The sequence below is a fragment of the Oncorhynchus mykiss genome, chromosome Y (genome assembly GCF_013265735.2).
Source record: "Oncorhynchus mykiss isolate Arlee chromosome Y, USDA_OmykA_1.1, whole genome shotgun sequence".
In the NCBI taxonomy this organism is placed as follows: domain Eukaryota; kingdom Metazoa; phylum Chordata; class Actinopteri; order Salmoniformes; family Salmonidae; genus Oncorhynchus; species Oncorhynchus mykiss.
In genome coordinates this window covers 9,061,948-9,088,650 of record NC_048593.1, presented here as the reverse complement: position 1 = coordinate 9,088,650, position 26,703 = coordinate 9,061,948, and the positions used below count along the sequence as shown (strand labels likewise).

The 26,703-nt window shown below is 45.1% G+C and overlaps 1 protein-coding gene across 29 annotated transcripts in view; it reads left to right on the top strand.

Moving 5' to 3' along the window:
• LOC110509593 (formin-binding protein 1) overlaps window positions 1–26,703 on the top strand; it is a 102,170-nt gene that overhangs the window by 41,665 nt on the left and 33,802 nt on the right. For all 29 annotated transcript variants that reach the window (XM_036967611.1, XM_036967620.1, XM_036967619.1 and 26 more), the window contains exons 3-5: window positions 6,047–6,103; window positions 6,260–6,407; window positions 26,085–26,147. In XM_036967611.1, coding sequence (XP_036823506.1) covers window positions 6,047–6,103; window positions 6,260–6,407; window positions 26,085–26,147 — 268 coding nt within the window. The remainder of the gene's footprint in view (window positions 1–6,046; window positions 6,104–6,259; window positions 6,408–26,084; window positions 26,148–26,703) is intronic.

Sequence of the window (26,703 nt, the reverse complement as noted above, 5' to 3'; positions counted from 1 at the left end):
GATTGACGTCTACGACAGAGTGTTCCAGTTCCCGCCAATATCCAGCAACTTTGCACAGCCATTGAAGACGAGTGGGACAACATTCCACAGGCCACAGGTTTTCTGATCCACGCCCGTACCTTTAAAAAAAAAAGTATCTGTTCCAAAGATGCAAATCTGTATTCCCAGTCATGTGAAATCAATAGATTGGGGCCTAATGAATTTTTTTAAATTAACTGATTGACTTTATATAAACTGTAAAAAATCTTAGAAAATATTGCATTTTGCGTAAATATAGTTTTGTTCAGTATAGTTGAAATGCCCTGTCATAGCCCTTCTAGGGATAGCCTCTCCACTCTCCACTCCCTGGCTTTTGTGACTGACTGGGTTAGAACCCGTTCTCCTGCGTGTCACAAGACTGAGTTAGCCCACTTAGTTAAAGCCTATAAAGATAAGTTCATGTAAAGGACGACACAATGCTTGCTTAACGAGTACCCCTTCCCCCTGATTTTAGCTCATACCGAGACGCAAACTCAGGACCTCTGCCTCGCAAACACGTGACCGCTCACCTGAAGCACTCCAACCCACCGCGCTATTGAAAATTGTGCAAGGAGCGACACTTCAGGCTGATAAGTGAGTTTCACAGATCCCTATCTGCTACATTCACCTCCTTAACTCACTCCACAGCGACCCCAGCGGTTGAACCAGCGCTACTGTAGAGTCCAGTGGCACCATTGCAATGGACGTCACGCTGCCTGCTTAGCGAATACCGCTTCCCCCTGATTCAGCTCATATGGAGACTCGAACTTAGGACTTCTGCCTCGAAAACACATGTGACCGCCCTCCTGAAGCATTTCAACCCATCGTGCTATTTTTAAAAAAAAGGCCTACTTCAAATTGCGCAAGGGCCGATACTTTGAAATGATCTGCTACACTAATACAAGTCTTCGAAATCCAGCAAGGTGACTTGGCGTGGTTTGGAGATCCATGCTTATGTGATGAGAACCTTGCCTGAGACCTGAAGACGTGTTAGTTTGACATGTGTTTGTTTGTGTTAGACATAGTCTAGTTTCAAGCAGGGCAGACTGGCCACCTGGTATTTCGTGCAAATGCCAGATGGACTGGTACATTTTTTCGCCCATTGGGCCTGTCTAGCATGTTTTGGCTAAGTTATTTGGCTAATAATGGGGGCCGCATGGAAAAGAATGGGCCGGTGTGTTCAAAATGCCAGGGCTAGGTTTTGGTCCCAGTCTGCCCCTGGTTTCAAGTCTACAGCAAGGGTAGTCATTATAAGATTAACATTTGACTCGGTTGAGACTGTGTTAGCCTGTTGAGCTAAAGCCTAGGCTAAAGCCTAGCCATTGGTCCTGTGACTTGGATGGATCTCTTCAAATAGGTCAAAGGAGGGTGAAGTGTAACACAGGTGGTTCTGTGACCACGCTCGTGTGATAAGAAAGTTGCATTTTCTAGTGCACAGGAGACCTGTGTTATAACCCAGTCAGTCAAACTAACACGTCTTCATGTCTCAGCCAAGGTTGTTCATTACATGGCCTCGCGGGCAGTCTGATCCCACGAGCTTACATGAACGGTTCGCTACACGCGTTAATCAGTCTGGTATTTACGAGGTTACTCATCACATGGATGGATCACCAAACCGCCTCTGTTGCACTCATTAATTGGAGTGCAACAGATCCTTCTGCTTCTGTTTGCCACAGAAAGTGTTGTGGCTGTGCAGTAGGCCTGATTTCGAACCCAGTCAGTTATATTGGTGTCGTGATCTCTGAGTATGAGGTCAAAGAGGGGTGAAATGTAACCCGAGACTTGACGACTTGTGTTAGCTTCCTGGACTAATCCCTATGGGCTTCGTCTAAGTGGGCTAACACAGTCCTGTGACATGCAGGAGACCGGGTTTCTCACCCAGACGACCTACTGCTATCACAGAAAAATATGATTTGCAAGTGACAGAATAGATAGCCCTGTTTCTAAAGCTTTCAACAAGGTTATTCTGTTTTTTTTTTTTTTGACACAATGTGCATCATTGTATGTGCATCTTTGGACTAATTAGTCTCCAACCAATCAATTTAGCTCGTTAAAGCAGATCAAATGTACCTGGATCACTCCTAGATCTAATAAACGCTAATGAAATTGGCCCTTGGATCATCCGCCCCTCGTCACACCTCTATGCTGGAGGAAGTTAGATTTATAGATTTTTTTCTTCTCCTCGCTCTCTTTCCTGCCTCTCTTCTCCCCCGTATGTGTCTCTTTTTCCTCTCCTCCCTCTCTTGAACCTTTTTTGAGGTTTTTCCCCCTCGCTGCTGCAATTCTGCTGTAGCTTGACCTTGTCCGTGTGAGTTCTGATAGAGCTGCGATGTCTGTTGGATCTTTGATAGATCTGTTCTATGGTCTCTGGGCCTCTGGGCATTTTTGGGGGGGTATGATGTTTGTGCGGACAGTCTGTGCGTTAACCTCATAGTCATTGTATAATTTCAAATCCAAAGTGCTGGAGTACAGAGCCAAAACAACAACAAAATGGTCACTGTATTTAAACCGTGCATGATATAGTGTGTAGACAGGCGGCATGGCTGGCTGCACAATACACGGTGCACAGTACCATTAGACCTACCATTTCACCAAACCAAACAGCATGCGCTGGTATAATCTAGGTTAAATCCTCCTCCACTGTACCGAATGGATAAACACGCACAATGTTTCATTATAGTACAGAAGGCTACAGTGCATTACGTTTCCTCCCCCAAGCACAGTAACACACATTGGCATAATCCACAGTACAGTAGAGTACAGTAGGCTGAGGACTATCATTGTGCATACTACTAAGAAGAATGGGGGTGTGGGTGTTACAAACACACTGTCTAGAGAAAACGACACCGTATCACCCAATATGGGGCACACACACACGCGCACACACACACACACACACACACACTGGTCTAATCCTTGTTAAGTCCTATGAGCACCCCTGTCTGTCTGTGTGTTGGTTAAATACTCTATGGAGGAGGAGGAGGAAAGCCAAATGCATTTTGAAATGACATCTGGCCATGAGAGACAGGCAGGGTAAAAGCAAGAGAGAAAATGAAGAAGAGCGGGGGAAGAGATAGATCTGCCTGGCAACAGAGCAGACACCAGGGGAGAGTAGTAGGGGGTTGTGGTGGAGAGAGAGAGAGATAGAGAGAGAGTGACAGTGAACGAGCAGACATGCTGTAGTGTTTTTACCACATCCATGATTCGTTCATTCTTTTTTTTTTTTTAACACATCACATGCGTGGTATTTCAATGCTAGTACTGCCGAGGAGGAACACGTGCATGTCTCATTGGCAGAGTTAGGCCCACATGGTAGCCTAATAATGACCTTTGCTACTGTCAATGGCCATTACAGTTGTTGTACCAGTATTATTAATATTGCCTCTATTATATTGCCGCAGTAGCTTAGTCGTTGAAGAGGCAGCAGTCGTTTCGTATCCCCCCCCCCCCCCCCCCCCCCCCGCCATTGACCATTAATATTAATGACCACGTCGTCGCAGGGGTTCTGTTGATATTCTAGTGTTTCTATTGACCTTCATTGTGCTCACCATGTGCGACCTGACCTCCATTCCCCAAATGAGAGGGTTAATGGTCCAAACATCAGCATAGTAAACAGCACACCATGCATGAGTGAGAAGGCCTAGCTACAATATAGCAGGGTCCAAACACACCAGGAAAGTCGTGAAGAGGGCACGCCAAGAGAGCATCCTGACCGGTTGCATCACCGCCTGGTATGGCATATGCTCGGCATTCGGCTGTGGGGCGGCTGCAGAGGGTAGTGCGTACGGCCCAGTACATCACTGCGGCCAAGCGTCCTGCCATCGCAGGACCTATGTACTAGGCGGTGTCAGAGGATGGCCCCCAAAAAATTGTCAAAGACCCAAGACATAGACTGTTCTCTCTGCTACCGCACGGCAAGCGCTATCAGAGCGCCAAGTCTAGGTCCAAAAGGCCCTTTAACAGCTTCTAACCCCCAAGCCATAAGAGTGCTGAACAATTCATCAAATGGCCACCCGGACTATTTACATTGACCCCCCTCTCTTTGTTTTTACACTGCTGCTACTCGCTGTTTATTATCTATGCAGTCACTTTACACCTACCTACATGTACATATTACCTCGACTAACCTGTACCCCCTGTATATAGCCTCGTTATTTTATTGTGTTCGTTTTTATAAATGTTTTTACTTTAGTTTATTTAGTAAATATTTTCTTAACTCTGTTTCTTCAACTGCATTGTTGGTTAAGGGCTTGTAAAGTAAGCATTTCACGGTATATTCTACACCTGTTTACTCGGCGCATGTGACAAATAACATTTGATTTGATCTACGCTCTTTACAAGGAGCACATGTGCTCCGAAGTTGAAAGATGTAGGTAGCAGGGTCCAAACACACCAGGAAAGTCGTGAAGAGGGAGAGAGCATCCTGACCAGTTGCATCATCGCCTGGTATGGCAACTGCTCGGCATTCGGCTGTAAGGCGGCTGCAGAGGGTAGTGCGTATTTTGGAGCACAATTTTTTATTTTTTTTTAAGTAATAAAGATAGAATTCCTTCATTTTTCGAGGTGTACTGGTGCTCCTAAATAAAATAAAAAGTTCCAGGTGGCACAGCCAAATATTTTGGTGCGTATGCGAGTAAAATGGTGGCATAATGGAGCCCTGATATGACTCACCATTCGCTGCCTGGCTGCCATGCAGCACGCCTCATTGCTTCCTGATTCGCTCTGCATCTGTCTGCTGAAGTCTTATTGGCTTGTGTGGTGTGTTGCCGTTTCTAGGTGGATTCTTCTAATTGGTTTACCTGTTTTTATTGGCTGTCTGGTAGAGTCTACTGTACATACACTGAGTGTACAAAACACCTGCTCTTTCCATGACAATGACTGACCAGGTGAATCCAGGTGAAATCGATGATCTCTTCTTGATGTCACTTGTTACATCCACTTCAATCATTGTAGATGAAGGGGAGGAGACAGGTTAAATAAGTTTTTTTTTAGGCCTTGAGACAATTGAGACATGGATTGTGTATGTGTGCCATTCAGAGGGGGAATGGACAAGACAAAATAAGTGCCTTTTGAACGGTGTATGGTAGTAGGTGCTAGGCGCACCGGTTTGAGTGTGTCAAGAATTGCAAAACTTCTGGGTTTTTCTTGCTCAACAGTTTCCTGTGTGTATCAAGAATAGTCCACCACCCAAAGGACCTCCAGAAAACTTGAAACAACTGTGGGAAGTATTGGAGTCAACATGGGCCAGCATCCCTGTGAAAACCTTGTAGAGTCCATGCCGCGATGAATTGAGGCTGTTCTGAGGGCAAAATGGGCTGCAACTCAATATTAGGAAGGTGTTCCTAATGTTTTGTACACTCAGTGTAGATTGAGTAACCTACTGTGTGTGCGTGCATGTGACTGTTATTAAACTGTGTGACATATAGCAGGTACAGAGCGATAACCAGAAATAGGTAAGGAGTTGAGCCGACTATCGCTAGCAAACAGAGAGAGAGAGAGAGGCTGACAGAGAGAAAGAGACAGGGGAAATGAAGGAGACAGAGTGAGGGTTAAAGAGAGAAAGGAAGGAAGGAAGCGAGAGAGACAGAGATTTTGTCCTGGCCAGGTCACGTGGTCTGGAAAATCTTCTGGCCCTAACCATAACCCCACCCCCCCCTTTTCAGCATTTTACTAGTGCTGGCCTGTTCTATTCTACTCACTCGTCTCATGCATCTTCTTGGTGACTGATTGTGTGTTCGCGCTCCCGAGGCCATAAGCATTATTACTGGAAGAGGGGGATGGAGGATGGATGTGGGGAGGGGGGCGATGGCATAAAGCACTCTGGCAGATTGAACAGTAGTGGATGATCCATTGGCACAGTGACATGGACATCAGTAATGGAGGAGGCATTAGGGTATGTTCAGCCCGCCTGCTGTCCTATTGTATCAACCCAATTGGATAGTATACACATGCTTAAAATAGTAAAAAGAATCCAACATATTGTTACCCAGTACTGAAATAACAGACTACGGTTCTTCTCTCCTCACAGGAATCTATCAAAGAAGTATCAACCCAAGAAGAACTCAAAAGAGGAGGAGGAGAACAAGTGAGTTTGAGACTTTGCAATGCGACCATTGCAAATCATTGATGTTTATTTTTTCTTCAATGAATGACACGACTTGAGCATGTTGTCATGACCCATCAATTGCTGTGTCAGCCCCTCCTCCTCTGACATCTCTTTTTGTGACCTCTGACCTGTCAGGTACACGTCATGCCGGGCCTTCCTGTCGACACTGAATGAGCTGAACGACTACGCAGGTCAGCACGAAGTCATCGCTGAGAACCTGACCTCTCAGATCATCACAGAACTCTTGCGGTACCTCACGGAACTCAAGGCCGAGAGGAAATCGGTGAGACCACACTTCCTGTTTATATTCTGATGCCCTCCATGTACTGTATATTATTTTCTATTCTGTTCGACTCTATTATTTTATACGGTATGTGATATCTATCTTCTATTTATTTATACCCATCCATTGATCCATCCATCCATCCATCTCTCTGTTCTGTCTCTCAGTAGACTGGTCTGTCTCTCAGTAGACTGGTCTGTCTCTCAGTAGACTGGTCTGTCTCTCAATAGACTGTCGGTCAGTGAAGAGGCGACTCCGGGATGTTGACCTTCTAGGCAGTGTTGAAAAGAAAAATCCATATCTCAGACTGGTCAATAAAAATAAAAGATTAAGATGGGCAAAAGAACACAGACACTGGACAGATATATGCCTTTTTCTTTGCAACTCTGCCTAGAAGGCTAGCATCCCGGAGTCGCCTCTTCACTGTTGACGTTGAGACTGGTGTTTTGCGGATACTATTTAATGAAGCTGCCAGTTGAGGACTTGTGAGGCGTCTGTTTCTCAAACTAGACACTCTACTGTACTTGTCGTCTTGCTCAGTTGTGCACCGGGGCCTCCCACTCCTCTTTCTATTCTGGTTAGTGCCAGTTTGTGCTGTTCTGTGAAGGGAGTAGTACACAGCGTCGTACAAGATCTTCAGTTTCTTGGCAATTTGTCGCATGGAATAGCCTTAATTTTTCAGAACAAGAATAGACTGACGAATTTCAGTCTAAAAAAAGGCCAGTTTTATTGCTTCTTTAATCAGGACAACAGTTTTCAGCTGCGCTAACATAATAGCAAAAGGGTTTTCTAATGATCAATTAGCCATTTAAAATGATAAACTTGGATTAGCTCACACAATGTGCCATTGGAACACAGGAGTGACGGTTGCTGATAATGTGCCTTGTGCCTAAAGTGACTTGTGTTCCATTATTAAAGTGACCAGTGATTCTATGTCTATAAGGCAGCAGCCTCTAAGGTGCCTGGTTGAGTAACCGGGTGGTACCCGGCTAGTGATGGCTATTTAACAGTCTGATGGTCTTGAGATAGAAGCTGTTTTTCAGATGTCCTTGATGATCTTTTTGGCCTTCCTGTGACATTGGGTGCTGTAGGTGTCCTGGAGGGCAGTCAGTGTGCCAGTGTGATGGGTTGGGCAGACCGCACCACCCTCTGGAGAGCCCTGCAGTTGCGGGTTGTGCAGTTGCCGTACCATGCGGTGATACATCCCGACAGGATGCTCTCAATTGTGCATTTATAGAAGTTTGTGAGGGTCTTAGGGGCCAAGACAAATTTCTTCAGCCTCCTGAGGTTGATGAGGCGCTGTTGCGCCTCCTTCACCACACTGTGTGGGTGAACCATTTCATATTGTCAGTGATACAGTGGGGCAAAAAAGTATTTAGTCAGCCACCAATTGTGCAAGTTCTCCCACTTAAAAAGATGAGCGAGGCCTGTAATTGTCATCATAGATACACTTCAACTATGACAGACAAAACGAGAAAAAAAATTCCAGAAAATCACATTGTCTGATTTTTTATGAATTTATTTGCAAATTATGGTGGAAAATAAGTATTTGGTCAATAACAGAAGTTTATCTCAATGCTTTGTTATATACCTTTTGTTGGCAATGACAGAGGTCAAACGTTTTCTGTAAGTCTTCACAAGGTTTTCACACACTGTTGCTGGTATTTTGGCCCATTCCTCCATGCAGATCTCCTCTAGAGCAGTGATGTTTTGGGCTGTTGCTGGGCAACACGGACTTTCAACTCCCTCCAAAAATGTTCTATGGGGTTGAGATCTGGAGACTGGCTAGGCCACTCCAGGACCTTGAAATGCTTCTTACGAAGCCACTCCTTCGTTGCCCGGGCGGTGTGTTTGGGATGATTGTCATGCTGAAAGACCCAGCCACGTTTCATCTTCAATGCCCTTGCTGATGGTAGGAGGTTTTCACTCAAAATCTCACGATACATGGCCCCATTCATTCTTTCCTTTACACGGATCAGTCGTCCTGGTCCCTTTGCAGAAAAACAGCCCCAAAGCATTATGTTTCCACCCCCATGCTTCACAGTAGGTATGATGTTCTTTGGATGCAACTCAGCATTCTTTGTCCTCCAAACACGACAAGTTGAGTTTTTACCAAAAAGTTATATTTTGGTTTCATCTGACCATATGACATTCTCCCAATCTTCTTCTGGATCATCCAAATGCTCTCTAGCAAACTTCAGTCGGTCCTGGACATGTACTGGCTTAAGCAGGGGGACACGTCTGGCACTGCAGGATTTGAGTCCCTGGCGGCGTAGTGTGTTACTGATGGTAGGCTTTGTTACTTTGGTCCCAGCTCTCTGCAGGTCATTCACTAGGTCCCCCCGTGTGGTTCTGGGATTTTTGCTCACCGTTCTTGTGATCATTTGACCCCACGGGGTGAGATCTTGCGTGGAGCCCCAGATCGAGGGAGATTATCAGTGGTCTTGTATGTCTTCCATTTCCTAATAATTGCTCCCACAGTTGATTTCTTCAAACCAAGCTGCTTACCTATTGCAGATTCAGTCTTCCCAGCCTGGTGCAGGTCTACAATTTTGTTTCTGGTGTCCTTTGACAGCTCTTTGGTCTTGGCCATAGTGGAGTTTGGAGTGTGACTGTTTGAGGTTGTGGACAGGTGTCTTTTATACTGATAACAAGTTCAAACAGGTGCCATTAATACAGGTAACGAGTGGAGGACAGAGGAGCCTCTTAAAGAAGAAGTTCCAGGTCTGTGAGAGCCAGAAATCTTGCTTGTTTGTAGGTGACCAAATACTTATTTTCCACCATAATTTGCAAATAAATTCATTCAAATGTGATTTTCTGGATTTTTTTTCTCATTTTGTCTGTCATAGTTGAAGTGTACCTATGATGACAATTACAGGCCTCTCATCTTTTTAAGTGGGAGAACTTGCACAATTGGTGGCTGACTAATTGGTGGCTGACTAAATACTTTTTTGCCCCACTGTATGTAGGCCGAGGACCTTGAAGCTTTTTACCTTCTCCACTGCTGTCCCCTCGATGTGGACAGAGGCGTGCTGCCTCTGCTGTTTCCTGAAGCCCACGATCAGCTCCTTCATTTTGTTGACGTTGAGCGAGAGGTTATTTGCCTGGCACCACTCCGCCAAGGCCCTCATCTCTTCCCTGTAGGCTGTCACGTCATTGTTGCTAATCAGGCCTACTACCGTTGTGTCGTCTGCAAACTTGATGATTGAGTTGAAGGAGTGTGTGGCCATGTAGTCATGGGTGAACAGAGAGTACAGGAGAGGGCTGAGCACGCACCCTTGTGGAGCCCCTGTGTTGAGGATCAGTGAAGTGGAGGTGTTGTTTCCTACCTTCACCACCTGAGGGCAACGGTTCACCATCTATGCATGGTTTCTGGTTTGGGTAGGTTTTAATAGTCAACATGCCTTATACACTTCCTGTTGAACTCAGTCACTGTGTCCATGTATATGTCAATGTTAATCTCAGAGGCTACCCAGAACATATCCCAGTCAGCATGATCAAAGTAAACTTGAAGCATGGATTCCGATTGGTCAGATCAGTGTTGAGTAGATCTTAGCACAGGTACTTCCTGCTGGAGTTTCAGCCTATAGGAAGGGAGGAGCAAAATGGAGTCGTGATCTGATTGGCCGAAGGGAGGGCGGCGGAGGGCTTTGTAAGCATCCCGTAAGGGGGAGTTACATTGGTCGAGTGTTTTAGCAGCGTAGGTACTACAGCCAATGTGTTATAGAACTTCGGTAGTATTTTCCTCAAATTTGCATTGTTAAAATCCCCAGCTACAATAAATTCAGGCCTCAGGATATGTGGCTTCCAGTTTGCACAAAGTCCAGTGTATTTCCTTGAGGGCCGTCGTGGTATCGGCTTGAGGGGGAATATACACTGCTATGTCTATAACCGAAGAGAATTCTCTTGGGAGGTAATACGGTCAGCATTTGATCGTGAGGTATTCTAGGTCAGGTGAACAAAAGTACTTTAGTTTCTGTATGTTATCACAATCACACCATGACTAGTTAATCATGAAACATACACCAAAGGCTTTCTTCTTCCCGGAGAGTTCTTTATGCCTGTCTGTGCGATGTACTGAGAACCCAGCTGACAGTTTTTCCGGAGAGAGCCATGATTCCGTGAAATAGAGTATGTTACAGATGTCTCTCTGGAAGGATATCCTCGCCTTGAGCTTGTCTACTTTATTGTCCAGAGACTGGACATTACGGAATAATATACTCGGAAGTGGTGGATGGTGTGCACGCCTCCTGAGTCGGAATAGAAATCCACTCCGAATACCTCAGCCTCTGGGATAAGTTCAATTGCCCTGGGGGGTATAGACAAAGGATCCAATTCGGGAAAGTTGTATTCCTGGTCGTAATGCTGGTGAGTTACCGCCGCTCTGATATCGAAAAGTTATTTCCAGCTGTATGTAATAACACAAAAAAACATTCTGGGCTAATAATGTAAGATATAACACACAAAAAAACGAAATACTGCAAAGTTGCTTTGGAGCTAGAAGCAGGGCTGCCGTGTCTGTTGGCGCCATATCGGGTTGTCTATTGGTCTATGTTTGCGGTCAGTCTTGCTCTTCTACACTACTTACCCATAACCATACAGTTTATTTTATAGACAGTAAAACTTTCAAGCTTTATCCAGAAACCCAGACACACTTGCCCACAGGAAAGAGAGAGAGCGAGGCCTATCCCGTCCGCTTGCCCTATTCTGTACACTGAGGTCATAGTTGTGTCAAGATACTGTAGATACACCGCCCAAAGACTGGCCATTGGGCCAACACATGACTCTATGGGTGTGTCCCAAATGGCACCCTATTCCCTATATAGGGCACTACTTTTGACCAAACAGAATAGGTACCATTGGGGTTGCAGCCTATGACTTATATGGAACAAATCTTAGACTCATCTATCATTTAGAGGATATTTTTCTCTTATAAACTCCCTTTTAACACACTTGTCCTTCCCATTGTAAACATGCATTAACACAGTAGTAATATCTTAGTTAGGATTCAAGGAAAACAAAATAGAGGCCACCTTTTAGACATTAGTTTTGGTCAGAGGCAAGGAGAAACTACTCAACTAGAAAAAGAGCAGTTTGTCAGAAAAACTGTCACGGCCCATCATGTCACGGAAGCTCTGCTAGGGAATAATTCAGAGTTAAAAACTGTAAAGAGCTGCAGGGCGTCAGTGGCTGACATGACCTTTCCCACTGACCTCTCTAAGCATGTGTCTACACACCACACAGTCAAGGACAAGACACTGTATGCCCTCCCTCTTGAGCTTCCCTTAAAAGACCACAGCAGGAAAACAAGGAACCCCGAAGGACTATTGATTCAGCCATTTTTTTCCTAAAGCTCAGTTAGAACAACATAGAGATTGCGAACACAGAGATGGGGATTTCCAGGGGGCTCTTCTAAATGTCTCTTGAGTTTGTTTGAAGAGGAATCCTCAGGCCCTCAGGGTTTGCCCTGGTCTGTAGGCTTTGGGTCTGGTTTGGTCTAGCCGGGCTTGGCTCGGCCTGGGTCTGGCCTCAGGTCTGGGTCTCTGTCTGTCTATTGTCTTGTGTTTGGCCCCGCTCCCAAAGGATTGGCCCTCATGCACTAGAAATGTTCCCCTCAGACTGCCTGCAGGATGCTATTGCAACCAACCGGCACACTCGCGCACACCCTCCTTTTCCGCCTCCTCCGTCTCTCTGCTTTTCCCAGGGCAGTTTGCTCTCTTTTCTTATTCACCTCTCTTTTTTCCAGTCTTTAATTACATTTCTTACACTTACACACTCGTCACCTGGTAGTCCGTCATCCATCTTCCTGCTCAATTTAATAACGTTTGGCTACAATCACAATGTTGCCTTGAGGACTGCCAGCTAGCCTCGTATCTAACTCTAAACCAACAAATGCCCACATCCAGCGATAGTAGCCTCTCTTGTAAGCCAACATTGAAGGGGCTTTTCAAAAACATGGTTTTAAGGACAGTAAATTGTTTTTATCTGCATGATAGAGATGACTGATGTAACGTCTGCTTCCAAGTCACACTCTCAAATACATAGATCCCCTGAACTCAGCTCACTTTCCAGCTCACACTCTCAAACACATACAGTTGAAGTCGGAAGTTTACATACACTTAGGTTGGAGTCGTTAAAACTTGTTTTTCAACCATTCCACAAATTTCTTGTTAACAAACTATAGTTTTGGCAAGTCGGTTAGGACATCTACTTTGAGCATGACACAAGTCATTTTTCCAACAATTGTTTACAGACAGATTATTTCACTTATAATTCACTGTATCACAATTCCAGTGGGTCAGAAGTTTACATACACTAAGTTGACTGTGCCTTTAAACAGCTTGGAAAATTCCAGAAAATTATGTCATGGCTTTAGAAGCTTCTGATAGGCTAATTGACATCATTTGAGTCAATTGGAGGTGTGCCTGAGGATGTATTTCAAGGCCTACCTTCAAACTCAGTGCCTCTTTGCTTGACATCATGGGAAAATCAAAAGAAATCAGCCAAGACCTCAGAATAAATGGGAGACATCCACAAGTCTGGTTCATCCTTGGGAGCAATTTCCAAATGCCTGAAGGTACAAACAATAGTAAGCAAGTATAAACACCATGGGGACCACACAGCTGTCATACCCCTAAGGAAGGAGATGCGTTCTGTCTCCTAGAGATGAACGTACTTTGGTGCGAAAAGTGCAAATCAATGCCAGAACAACAGCAAAGGACCTTGTGAAGATTCTAGAGGAAACAGACACAAAAGTATCTATATCCACAGTAAAACGAGTCCTATATCGACACAACCTGAAAGGCCGCACGGGGAAAGGTAGGTCTAACGACACCAGGGGAATCCCTAGCTTTAACGCGAGCCCACGATCCATGAAATTCCCAGCTGCGCCTGAATCGACTAGCGCCTTATGCTGTAGAGAGGGGAAAAAGCCAGGGAAAGAAGTCAACACATACAGTACATATGACCGACAGGAAGCTCTGGGTGAGTCTGGTGCTTACTCACCTGGGGTGATCGAGTAGTGCTTCGCCTGCCCTCCCGACTCCCAGACGAGTTCCTCCAGCACCGGTCGGCCGTGTGCCCTGGTGCAGGAGGACACTCCTCCTCCGGTCCCCCTCGAAGCCGCCCCTCCTAATTCCATAGGGATAGGGGCAGGAGGGCTGGGAAGTGGAAACGACAGGACCTGATCCGAACGCCCGCGGGCAGCCAGCAGGTTGTCGAGACGGATAGCCAAGTCAATGAGTTCATCCAGTGTGAAGGTGGTGTCCCGACATGCCAGCTCCCTGCGGACGTCCTCCCTGAGACTGCAGCGGAAATGATCTATCAAGGCCCTGTCATTTCACCCTGCTCCTGCGGCCAAGGTCCTGAACTCCAGGGCAAAGTCCTGTATGCTCCTCGTCTCCTGACGCAGGTGGAACAGCCGTTCACCCGCCGCCCGACCCTCTGGTGGATGGTCAAACACAGCTCGGAATCAGCGGGTGAACTCTGGGTAATTATCCCTCGCCGAGTCCGGGCCATTCCACACTGCGTTGGCCCACTCGAGGGCTCGCCCAGTCAAACAGGAGACGAGGGCGCTCACGCTCTCCTCTCCGGAGAGAGCAGGACGCACGGTAGCCAGGTACAGTTCCAGTTGGAGTAGGAAACCCTGGCACCCAGCCGCCGTTCCGTCATACTCCCGTGGGAGCGTCAGCCGAAGAGCCCCGGAGCCAGATGTGGTTGCAGGAACAGGAGGTGCTGAAGGAGGGGGTGCTGGAGATGAGGTGGGAAGGCCTCTCCTCTCCCATCGATCCATCCTCTCCATCATTTGGTCCATGGCCGAACCAATCCTGTGAAGCACGCTGGTGTGATGGAGGACCCTCTCCTCCATCGATGGGAGAGGAGACGCGGCTGCTCCTGCTGATTCCATTATTCCGGTGCGGGATTCTGTCACAAAATACTAGGAGTGGTGGGTGGAATCAGCCCGAACAGGCAGGGGAGCCAACTTCGGCGGAAGTCATGACAACCTGACTCCGTTACACCAGCTCTGTCAGGAGGAATGGGCCAAAATTCACCCAACTTATTGTGGGAAGCGTGTGGAAGGCTACCTGAAATGTTTGACCCAAGTTAAACAATTTAAAGGCAATGCTACCAAATACTGGGTGAATGTAAACTTCTGACCCACTGGAAATGTGATGAAAGAAATAAAAGCTGAAATAAATCAACTATTATTCTGACATTTCACAATCTTAAAATAAAGTGGTGAACCTAACTGACCTAAGACAGGGAATTTCTACTATGATTAACTGTCAGGAATTGTAAAAAACTGAGTGTAAATGTATTTGGCCAGAGTGTATGTAAACTTCCTACTTCAACTGCAGATCCCCTGAACGCAGCTCACTCTCCAGATCCCAATCACCTGAATTCTGATCACCTGTTCACACACCTGTATATCATTTACACACACTATTCAGTTCAGTTCCTTTGCACCCCATCATTGTGAGGTATTGTTTTTTTTTTGTTACACGTTCTATTCAGAGCTCTGTTTATATCCATATTAGTCCTCACGTGTATCATAGTTCTTCTCCTCACTAACAACGACTGCCTGTCGTCAACCTCTTGCCTGATCTCAGAGACTACGTTATTAGCCCTTTTCCCTGCCTGTACTGTCGCCTTTTTGGAGCCCCTGTGTATGACCTTCTGCCTCTCCCCGGACCCAACTACCTGCCTCCTCCTGTGGTCCTTTGCAAATAAACACCTGCTGCACCCTGCGCTTGAAGCCAGCACTCTGTCTCCCATCGTATTCATTCCAACTGACTCTGTTCTCCAGTATTCAGCTATATTTTCTTATTATTCCCTCTGTAACTAACCCTAAGTCAGTCAAACCCTGGTTTATTGGCCCATAGAGACACTGTTTGGGGCTCGATTCTGGCCCTTTGTTCAATGTTGTCCTTATTTCCTTATTGGTAAGAATACCACAGCATTTGGAAGTGGTTGTTTGTTGTGCTACCAGGTTGTTAGCCTGTTTGTGGAGTGCTGTAACCTGGTGGTCAGTCTGTTTTTAGCTCTGTCTAGCAGCCAACTTCCTCGTCGTTGTCATGCCAAACACGCAGCAGAAACCGACTGGAACAGGTTGTTGTACAGAGCACCTGTGTTGTGACGGTGTTGTTGAAAATAGAACGTTATGTCTGTGCATGTCGATAACACGCGAAGCCCGAGAGCTACACATGCTTATTCATAATTTATGAGCGTATCTGTTTACTAGTTTGCTTGTAGTAACATAGCATTGGCTATATGAAGCATCAGAAGAAGCAGTCTAGAATAGAAATAGGTGGCCTTCTTCAGAGAGACCCTCTACGCTAAGCGTGTGGCCCAGAGTAAGTAGCCTAATATGTATAGATACTGGACTGTTATTTAGCAGTGGGAGAATGGGAGTAAGTTCTGCCTCTCTTTTAATCTTTTGGACACATGCAAGCATTAACACAGTCATCAGTATCTACTGTAGCCATTTGTTTTGCTGTAGAAACAGACCGATATCTGCAGACATAGACAGACAGAGGGATTATAGGATGGCTGAGTCAGTCTTGTCTACGGATGTCCCTTCTGGGGGCTTACAGTGGCCTACTGGCCTTTCAGTGGGACAGCACAGCGCAGGTGTAATCGATCTACAGCACAGAATGATAGGAGCATTAAATGAATACCTTAACCTCCATTAATTCCACAGTTATGGAGCTGGGTTTTGGACTGGAACCCCCCACCTCCTCTCCCCTCTCCCTCCCTGCCTCCCTCCCCCTCCTCTTCATCCTCCTTCTCCTTCCATTTCTCCCTGTTAGAACCCTCAGAAAGCCCAGCTCTGGGGGACAGGGGGAGGTGGGGAGGTGGGGAAGGGGGCAGATGATGTGAGAGGGGGGTCAGTCCTCCTCCTTCCCAGATGCTTCTGAGCTTACGGTATATGGCAGTCTCTCTGCTGGGAGTCAGGCCAGGTGGGTCTGGTTTATGGAAGTGGCTGTATCCCTCTTTTTGGTCTTAGTGCTGTAGTAGGCCCCTAGAGGTAAGAAGAGTCACTGCCGCCTGAAAGTAGGTGCTGCACACATACACATTTTTACATACAATTAGGCTAAATACATACATTGAAATATGTGTTCATTGAGTCATGTGGGAGATTTGAGTGACACATTAACATTAATGCTGCCATAAAAACACAGCACAGTCCATATCCAAGGGTGGATGAGGCTAGCCAGATGACAACACATGGTGTGTATAGAGCAGGCAGGGTTAATATGTGATGAGACGGCTAAGTCTCTGAGGCCTTAGTACAGTTGCTGAGTTTATGCTGAGGAATCATTAAGATGGTCACTCAGCAACAACACACAGCCTGCCCTGAGTAGCAGACCTGGGTTTAAATACTATTTCAGGTATTTCAATTAGTCTTCAATACATTTCAAAACAGGTTTATTCAGGTAGCCTTTATTTGAGAAAAACAAGTAGTTGAGTATTAGAATGCATTTGGAAAAACACTTGGAAAGTATTTTAAAATAGTAAAATGCTCTGACTCAAACATATCCCATACGTTTAACCCAGGTATTTGAAAATAGTATTTTAAACCGTTTTTGAAAAATACATTCAAGTACAATTTGGTTGACTTTTTTTTATTTTGTATTTTTTAAAATAAATAACCATTCAAAGGCTCAAATAAAAGTACTTCTTTTGGGCTGTGTATTTGAAAATACTCAATACACAGAACAAAGTATTTAAATAACAAATACTCAAATACACATGTATTTGAACACAGGTCTGCTGACTGTCCTCTATGGACCTCCATGCCCTGCCCCGCTCAGAAGGCTTTAGCTGCATGCTGTAGAAGGGCCTGGAAAGACCTCGTAACGTTAATCGCTGTTAAACGCTGTCGAGAGCATCTGGGATTGCTGATTAGTTGGACTACTTGTAGATGTCATGATGGGCGTCTGAATGGTATTTTCATGTATTTCTGTGTCGTTATATGAAGTAAACATGCTGGCAGTAGCGCTGGGATTAGATGATTAGTAAGTACGCTTGTAGAGGTCTTGATAATGGGTCTCTGATGATTTTATCAAATTAATTGCCTGATCTGTTTAGGCCTATTTTGAAAAAAACAACAACATTGCTCTAGCAGTGTGTTTGAGGATTAGGATTAGGTTGCCCAGAAGTTCTAACCAGACCACAATGTGACAACTGTCCACGTCGGCCATCAAATATAAACAAAACCAACTGTTAGAGATGTGAAAAAACGATTGAAAGAATCTGTTGAAAAACTAAAAGGGAAAAACAAAAGGGTCATAAATGTCCTTGGCTAGCTTGGCGAGGGATACAGCTCTCATTCATCATGGGAAGAACGGTGCAGCTGAGTCGTTGAGAATGTTTCGTATCTGGAGCTGGTCTGGAGGCTGGGACGGTCTGCTTTGCTCTGCCTGTTACATTTCTCTCCCGTTGTGTGGAAAGATAAATCAAAACCAAAGAGAGGAGGTGGAAGAGGAGGGGAGCAGAAGGAGGATGAGGATGAGGGGAGGGGAGGAGGAAGAGGTGGGGGGCCGAGGTCTCCTGTTCTCTCCCCCCAGACAGACCCAGACCCCAGTCATAAATGACCAGGAGCGGTCATTTATGACTGTGACTCTATACTGTCTGAAGTGTCCTTCAATGAGCTAAACACGAGGGTTAGTGTTTCGCTAGGTTTTCGTAGCGTCTCATATATGTCTGTGTCTGTGCAGACACACTGGTGGATAAATTGTGGGTCTTTATATCCGCCAGTCAGAGTTAGTGTGTATGTGTGTCTTCGATACGGTTAGCTGCACTCGGGTCACTAATTCTCCAGACCTGACAGTGAAAAATGTGCACCTGCGCACTGATCATAATAGCTGGTGCCAGAAAGACACAGATAACCCAATAATACACATCTGATCCCGGTCCATCTATTCCACTCCAGTCCCACAGCTCCCACCATAATACATATCACTCCGAGAGAATGATGATTGGACTCATGAGCCTGGCATGGTGTGTGTGTATGTGTACACGTGAGAGAGAACCAGGGAGGGAGAGAGAGAGAGAGATAGTGTGTGTGTGTGTGTGTGTGTGTGTATGTGTGTGTGTTTGAGAGAGAGACTTTTTAAAATCATTTTTAAATCCCCTTTATTGGGTCAAGACCGTACAGTGCTTGAATATTCAATCTGAAATCATGCACCACCGCACTCATGTGTACCAGCCTGTGAAAAAAACAGCAGTTTGAGAGAGTTTAAGAGAACAACTCCAGATCCCACTCATTGCCCAATGTATAATCCTCCATTGGAGGTCAGCTGTCCATTTGTCGATTGGCCGCTTGTATAGCGATCACCAACAGCCTTTTGGGGAAGTGCCTGAACCAAACAACTCAGCCCACCTCATTGACTTCACCCCTTCCAGAGTACGTGCATTCACACATGTTGTGTACATCATATTCTTTCCAACTGCCTTGAACTCCCCAGTTCTGGGGTCATGAATGACAGCAGCAGACCCTCGCCCTCCTGCACTGCCCACGCAACAGCAGCAGTGACATTCAGGGCGGGGAGGACTCTTGGCCCTCAGTCCACTGGTCAGAATGTGTGCTGTGGAACGCAAAACCTTGATAGATTGCTGGAAAGGAATCACAGACCACCTTTCTAATCTGCTTTAGCAGGCGGAATGATGACCGGCTTAGATATGAAATATGATCTTATATTCTGCACACAACAATGCTACAGGTCTACCATAAAAATAAAGATAACTTTTTCAAATCTCTCTCTCTCGAACTGGCATGGATCTAATCCTCTGAAGAACTAAAGAGATTGTGTGGTTCAGGGGGTTCACTAATTTTTTGTAAGGTGAGTCCTAAATGTTGGTGTGTGAGAGAGAGAGTATTTTATTTTCTGTACCAGGAGCATAGTGCACAATTCCTTTGTCTGGGAGAAGAACACGTGTCCAAGTAAAAGGCTACCAACTGAACCTGGCATCACATGAGACACTTCATCTTACCGATCTTTTCAAAATCTCTTCTACCTGACTTGGACTCAACCCGCATTCTTAATCATTATCCCAAAATCTAGGCAACCATCAAAGATTTTGGAGAAAGTCAAGAACATGGTAAATTAGACAGAGGGGAATTACAAGCCAAAGTGCATGTTTGGAACATTAATCAGCCTTTCAATAATGCATGTCTCTCTGCGAGTCTCCCGTCCTCTGAATGTGAGAGCCTTCAGAGCTTCAGGTCATTGACCTGTTGAAATGCCAGCGGGCTCCTTGGCAGCCCCAAGCCCCGGCAGTTAACATGTTGCTGTTCTGAAGAGTGGAGGAGAGGGGAAGGAGAAGGGGAGGCTATGTGAGAGGGGAGATAAGAGGTGTGTTCCCCTCCCCTGGTGTGGACCATACGTTCTGTATGGACCGGGGCCAAGTGGATCACTGCAAGGCAGTCCAGTAATTTTAAATGGCCAGTTAGACTGGCAGACACTGAGAAGCACTGTCTGTAGACTATGTTGCCCACACAGATGCACATGTACAATCTTATGGGGAAAAAGGTGCTATCTAGAACCTAAAAGGGTTCTTTGGCTGTCCCCATAGGATAACCCTTTGAAGACCTCCTTTTGGTTCCAGGTAGAACCCTTTTGGTTCCATGAAGAACTCTTCCCATAGAGGAACCCTTGGAAAAAAAAGTGTAGTATATGTTCTCATCAGACTAGACCTGCAGCATCTTTATTATAGATGGGTCTGAATCAGAAACATGAGGCAGACTCTTTTAGTTTTAGATGGTGCCCATGCCTCGTAAAGATGTCCAGGTCAGAATCATACACTTAGAAAACTCGTTTTACTTTAGACTCGCTAATGTTTTCATATGGCGTCCATGCATCGTATGGATCGTATGCATCGTATGGCATATACAGTGCCTTGCGAAAGTATTCGGCCCCCTTGAACTTTGCGACCTTTTGCCACATTTCAGGCTTCAAACATAAAGATATAAAACTTTTTTTTTTGTGAAGAATCAACAACAAGTGGGACACAATCATGAAGTGGAACGACATTTATTGGATATTTCAAACCTTTTTAACAAATCAAAAACTGAAAAATTGGGCGTGCAAAATTATTCAGCCCCTTTACTTTCAGTGCAGCAAACTCTCTACAGAAGTTCAGTGAGGATCTCTGAATGATCCAATGTTGACCTAAATGACTAATGATGATAAATACAATCCACCTGTGTGTAATCAAGTCTCCGTATAAATGCACCTGCACTGTGATTGTCTCAGAGGTCCGTTAAAAGCGCAGAGAGCATCTTGAAGAACAAGGAACACACCAGTTAGGTCCGAGATACTGTTGTGAAGAAGTTTAAAGCCGGATTTGGATACAAAAAGATTTCCCAAGCTTTAAACATCCCAAGGAGCACTGTGCAAGCGATAATATTGAAATGGAAGGAGTATCAGACCACTGCAAATCTACCAAGACCTGGCCGTCCCTCTAAACTTTCAGCTCATACAAGGAGAAGACTGATCAGAGATGCAGCCAAGAGGCCCATGATCACTCTGGATGAACTGCAGAGATCTACAGCTGAGGTGGGAGACTCTGTCCATAGGACAACAATCAGTCGTATATTGCACAAATCTGGCCTTTATGGAAGAGTGGCAAGAAGAAAGCCATTTCTTAAAGATATCCATAAAAAGTGTCGTTTAAAGTTTGCCACAAGCCACCTGGGAGACACACCAAACATGTGGAAGAAGGTGCTCTGGTCAGATGAAACCAAAATTGAACTTTTTGGCAACAATGCAAAACGTTATGTTTGGCGTAAAAGCAACACAGCTGAACACACCATCCCCACTGTCAAACATGGTGGTGGCAGCATCATGGTTTGGGCCTGCTTTTCTTCAGCAGGGACAGGGAAGATGGTTAAAATTGATGGGAAGATGGATGGAGCCAAATACAGGACCATTCTGGAAGAAAACCTGATGGAGTCTGCAAAAGACCTGAGACTGGGACGGAGATTTGTATTCCAACAAGACAATGATCCAAAACATAAAGCAAAATCTACAATGTAATGGTTCAAAAATAAACATATCCAGGTGTTAGAATGGCCAAGTCAAAGTCCAGACCTGAATCCAATCGAGAATCTGTGGAAAGAACTGAAAACTGCTGTTCACAAATGCTCTCCATCCAACCTCACTGAGCTCGAGCTGTTTTGCAAGGAGGAATGGGAAAAATGTTCAGTCTCTCGATGTGCAAAACTGATAGAGACATACCCCAAGCGACTTACAGCTGTAATCGCAGCAAAAGGTGGCGCTACAAAGTATTAACTTAAGGGGGCTGAATAATTTTGCACACCCAATTTTTCAGTTTTTGATTTGTTAAAAAAGTTTGAAATATCCAATAAATGTTGTTCCACTTCATGATTGTGTCCCACTTGTTGTTGATTCTTCACAAAAAAATAAAGTTTTATATCTTTATGTTTGAAGCCTGAAATGTGGCAAAAGGTCGCAAAGTTCAAGGGGGCCGAATACTTTCGCAAGGCACTGTATCTCTGCCACATACTGTAGGACTATATATTCCATCACAGCCCTCCGTACTACAGTACTGAAGCATTGGTTGTTCTCAAGAGTAGCTTGTTTGGGGAGGAGTGTTAGTGTCTCAGTTTGTGTCCCATATGGCACCCTATTCCCTATGAGCCCTGGTCAAAAGAAGTGTACTATATAAATGGAATAGGGCGTAATTTGGAACACAGCCTCAGTGTGGTTTGTTTATCTTTGATGTGATGGAAGAAGGGTTGATTTGAAACGACATGGAGAGTTGGCTGTCTTCCCCCTAAAACACAGTCTCCGTTGCCTTTGCTTTCGTAAACTTCCCTCAGAAATGTTGTCATGGAGAAACAAATATTTGCTTCACGGAGAGAGTTGGACATTAACAATGTCACTTGATCCGGTCCTTTCAGTGTCTTGTGTCTTGTGAAATGACTTGTCGCCTGCCTCTCTGTGTGGCGACCTGAGGAAGTAAATATTATTCTGTCAGTTATGATACATTTACAGACATGTTACATTTTAAAGGGGAGTTTGGGGAGCGACCCTTTAGTATATTTTCAGTTAAAGAGCTGAGACACTTGACTACACCACTGGACTCCCCAATGCATTTTAAAGGGTAGGAAGCATGTAACACCACAGTGTGGTCAAAGATGTATGAACTTAGTTGTAGTCACGGTCTGGTTACCTGTAAGTACAAACATAGTTACCTTTTTGGGTTGTTACAAATGTATATAACGGGTGGCTGTAATCCTGAATGCTGATTGATTAAAACCGCATTCCAGCCCGTGTCTATTCCACAAGTTACCACCGGCTAAATCTATGAAGTTAAAATGCCTATTTACTCTGTTCCATCTGACTGCGCAATCCACTGTCCGATCAGCCCAGCCAGGCAATTTATAAACTTGATCTCCACTATAAAAAGCATCTTGTCACGTCTACTCCCGCTCCCCCTCTCCAGCCCTCGATGTTGCCAGTTTACTCATTTTTACGCACACCTGCCACCGTCGTTACGCGCACCTGCACCTCATGAGACTCACCTGGACTCCATCACCTTCCTGATTACCTCCCCTATATCTGTCACTCCCTTTGGTTATTTCCCCAGGTGTTATTGATTCTGTTTCTTTGTTTCATGTCTGTATGCTACTTGTGTTTCTTGTTTTGTTCCGGTATTTACTAAATTCACTCCCTGTTCTTGCTTCCCCATTCTTAGCGTACACTTTACACATCTAGACATTTTCTCACAATTCTTTTAGACTAAGATTTAGTTTTCAACAGCGGAGATTTGTATAAACATTGTTGTCTGTCTCTCCGACATTTGCAACATTGTTTCAATATTCAAATTCGATCTCCACCTGTCCCATAGTAATGAATGTGTCGGGAGTCGGGACGAGACAGACAGACTGACAGACAGGCAGGCAGGATGGCAGGCAGGCAGCATCTCTCAACCAGTTGAAATCATGAATCAGTTGGCCACATTTTTATGGATATATACAAAGATATGTCAATTGAAAAAAGGTCAAACTAAACTAAGTGCAGCTAGTTTACAGTCTTTCCAGATTCAGTTTGAAGTGATTGTGTTAGCTGTGTTGTTGGCTAGCTCCTCTGAACAACAGTGTCCTGACGAGAGAGCACATTTTCTATACCAGGCAAAATCGCTCCTCATTAGCTCATTGTTATGGATGTATCCAAATAAATGTCACCTGAAAACAGCTTAAAATGATCGCAAATGCAAATGCAACTACTGTTGTTATTCTGGCTGCGCTGTTTGACGTGACTGTAAATTAGCCGAAGTTGGCTAGCTAGCAAGCAAGAGATAAGAACGCTCCCAGCCAGGCAATGGAGCATTTAGAACAAACAACTGGGTCGCATCCATAGAAAGATACAGGACAAAGAAACTGCATTGGGACTTTTGATGTGTATCGTAATACAAATCCATATGTTACATGTGGTTACGTTTATGCTACATACCCTTTAAAGTGGCTCACACCATTGTGTGGGTGAGCCATTCCCTTTAAGAACTAAAGGACTTCCTCTGAAACAGTTTGAGGACTTCTTCCTTTGACAGCTTCCCCAAAGATAGTCATGGTTTTACCAGGGAGATAGGGAAGTGAGAATTGAGATTCCCAAGGTCAACCCAGTTCATTCATAAAGCCTAGACATTGATAGACATGTACTGTAACTATTTAATTGGGGAGACGTTAATTCTTTGTTAATTTCTTGTCATGTGTGTTTGTATGTGTGTTTGTGTGTGTGTGTGTGTATGTGTGCGTGTGTAAGTACGTGTGTCTGTGTGTGTGTGCGCGTGTTTGTTGTGTGCGACATGCATGCATTTGTGCCTGTCGACGTGTGTGTGTGTGTGTGTATGTGTGTGTGTGTGTGTGTGTGTGTGTGTGTGTGTGTGTGTGTGTGTGCGCGTGTGCTGAGTACAAGAGTTACTGGCAGAGGCCATTTAGATTAGAAGCACTGACACGTCACTGAAATACAATCGCTGGGATTTTCATTCTGTGTAATAGCCTGTGTCCTTTATTGAATGCCTGGGGTAGATATTCAACACAGCTACTGAGGCTGAGACCAGCACAGACTGGTGCCTGCTGGGTAAAGCTCTCTTTCATTCGTTGTTGGTTTCAACTGCTTCAGGAGCGATATATTATTAGACCTTTATAACTGATAACGCAGATTTTTATGTCCGTTTTTTAGTCTCTCTTTTTAACATGTTCAATGACAATCCAGAGAAGAAGTACTCGCTTTTGTGTATACCAGTATACATTTTTTTCCACTAAGATGGCTGCAGAGAAACGTGCTCTGTCTTTTGGCCACGTGTGGTCTCAGTCATCTCCTTCTCTCATTCTTTCCCTGGAGGGGGGAGGCCAAATGGGGCCTGTTAGAAAAACACCCAGCGTGTTTACTGAGCGTGCCCAGACCAACAGCTGCCATGTCCTCCGTGCGCAATATGCCACGCTTGGCAAGGCTGGCACTGGCAGCCATCTTAGAATATCTCTCTCTGTATCAATCTCTATCTGTGTTTGTCTGGGTATGTCTATGTCCTTTCCTGCTGCCCTTTTATATCTCCCTGTCTTTCCTGTCTATGCCAACATTTTCTCTCTCACTATCTTTCCTTTTCCCCCTCCATTTCTCTTTCTTTTCTCTCTCGCTCTCTTTCTCTCCCCCCCTCTCTAAATTCCTCTTCCTCTGTTTCTGTTTCTCTCTCTCTCTCTCTCTCTCTCTCTCTCTCTCTCTCTCTCTCTCTCTCTCTCTCTCTCTCTCTCTCTCTCTCTCACACACACAGACACACACACATACATACACACACACACACACAAACATAGAGCCATACACACCGTCCATGGTCATGCCTCAGTACAGCCTAATTGTTTTCTGGTCCTCTGGGCTCTGGCCACCCGTGTTACATTGGGGGGGGGGGGGGGGGGGGGGGATGAAGATGGGTGTCCTATCCCCAGGCATGGTAATCATCAGTAGCTTGCTCTCACCTACCTGTAATATGTCACTAGTGTCAGAGCATGTGACTCTGCAGTGCAACACTCTAATCCCCGTTGTTTCCCTGCCCGGGTCCTCGAGTACTCCCAGACAAACACACCTCGTTCAACTCATTGAGGGCTTGATGATTGGTTGACAAGTTGAATCAGGTGTGCTTGTTGTCCATGGTTACAATACAAAATGTGTACTGTTGGGTGTACTGGAGGACCGGTGGTTGGGAAACACTGCTCTAATTTACCAACCAGCTTCTGTTTTGTTCTGCATTTTTTCATTTTTAAAGTAACATTATGTTGGATGTTGTAATGAGAATCTCCTGGTGTTTCACGGCATGCGTCCTGACAGAAACGTCAACCACCCCTCATTTCATCTACCTTCCTTCTCTTTCATCAAGGGCAAACTCTGCGTTTCTCTCCCTCTATGTCTTTACCCCCCTCCCTTGATTTCTTGATCCACTGCCCGTGTAGATATGATTTATAAGCAGACATTGTAATAATAATAATAATAATCTCTCTCTCTCTCTCTCTCTCTCTCTCTCTCTCTCTCTCTCTCTCTCTCTCTCTCTCTCTCTCTCTCTCTCTCTCTCTCTCTCTCTCTCTCTCTCTCTCTCTCTCTCTCTCTCTCTCTCTCTCTCTCTCTCTCTCGCTCTCTCGCTCTCTCTTTCTCTCAGCATTTCCATGATGGACGTAAAGCACAGCAACACATTGAATGCTCGTGGAAACAGCTGGAGTCGGTGAGTACTGTGTGCAGTGTAGTATTACCGACTAGAGTATTATAGTCAGAGTACTACTACAGTTATGACATCGCAGTAGTCATAGTGTGCATGCAGTTGCTACATTGCAGTATGGTAGGTGGAAATATTGAAGCCCATTACCTGGCAGTGAGAATGGCAGCTAGTCAAGTTTAGTGGGTATTGAACTGTTGAATAAAAATCACTAGGCAGGAATTTACACAGGAGTATACTCATAAAATACAGCCGTAATACAGCCTTCCTCCCGAAGCCATTCCATCCCAATGAGAAACTAAACCGAAACAATGGCCCTTTTATTGGGAATGAGAAAGAGTGTCGAGACTAGAACGGCAGAGCTCAAAGTTTATCAACGGTCATAACTGCATCTCAGATTGAGATTGAGATTAGATCAGATTGAGAAGTGAAGTGCAGGTGGGGAAATTGTGTGGTGCCCTATGCTTCCTGGACAAGTAGATTTGTATCAAAGGTTTCATTTATAATAACATTTGACCATTAGCCTTGTTAAATGCACTGCCAGAGACTGGTCAGAATGCATGGA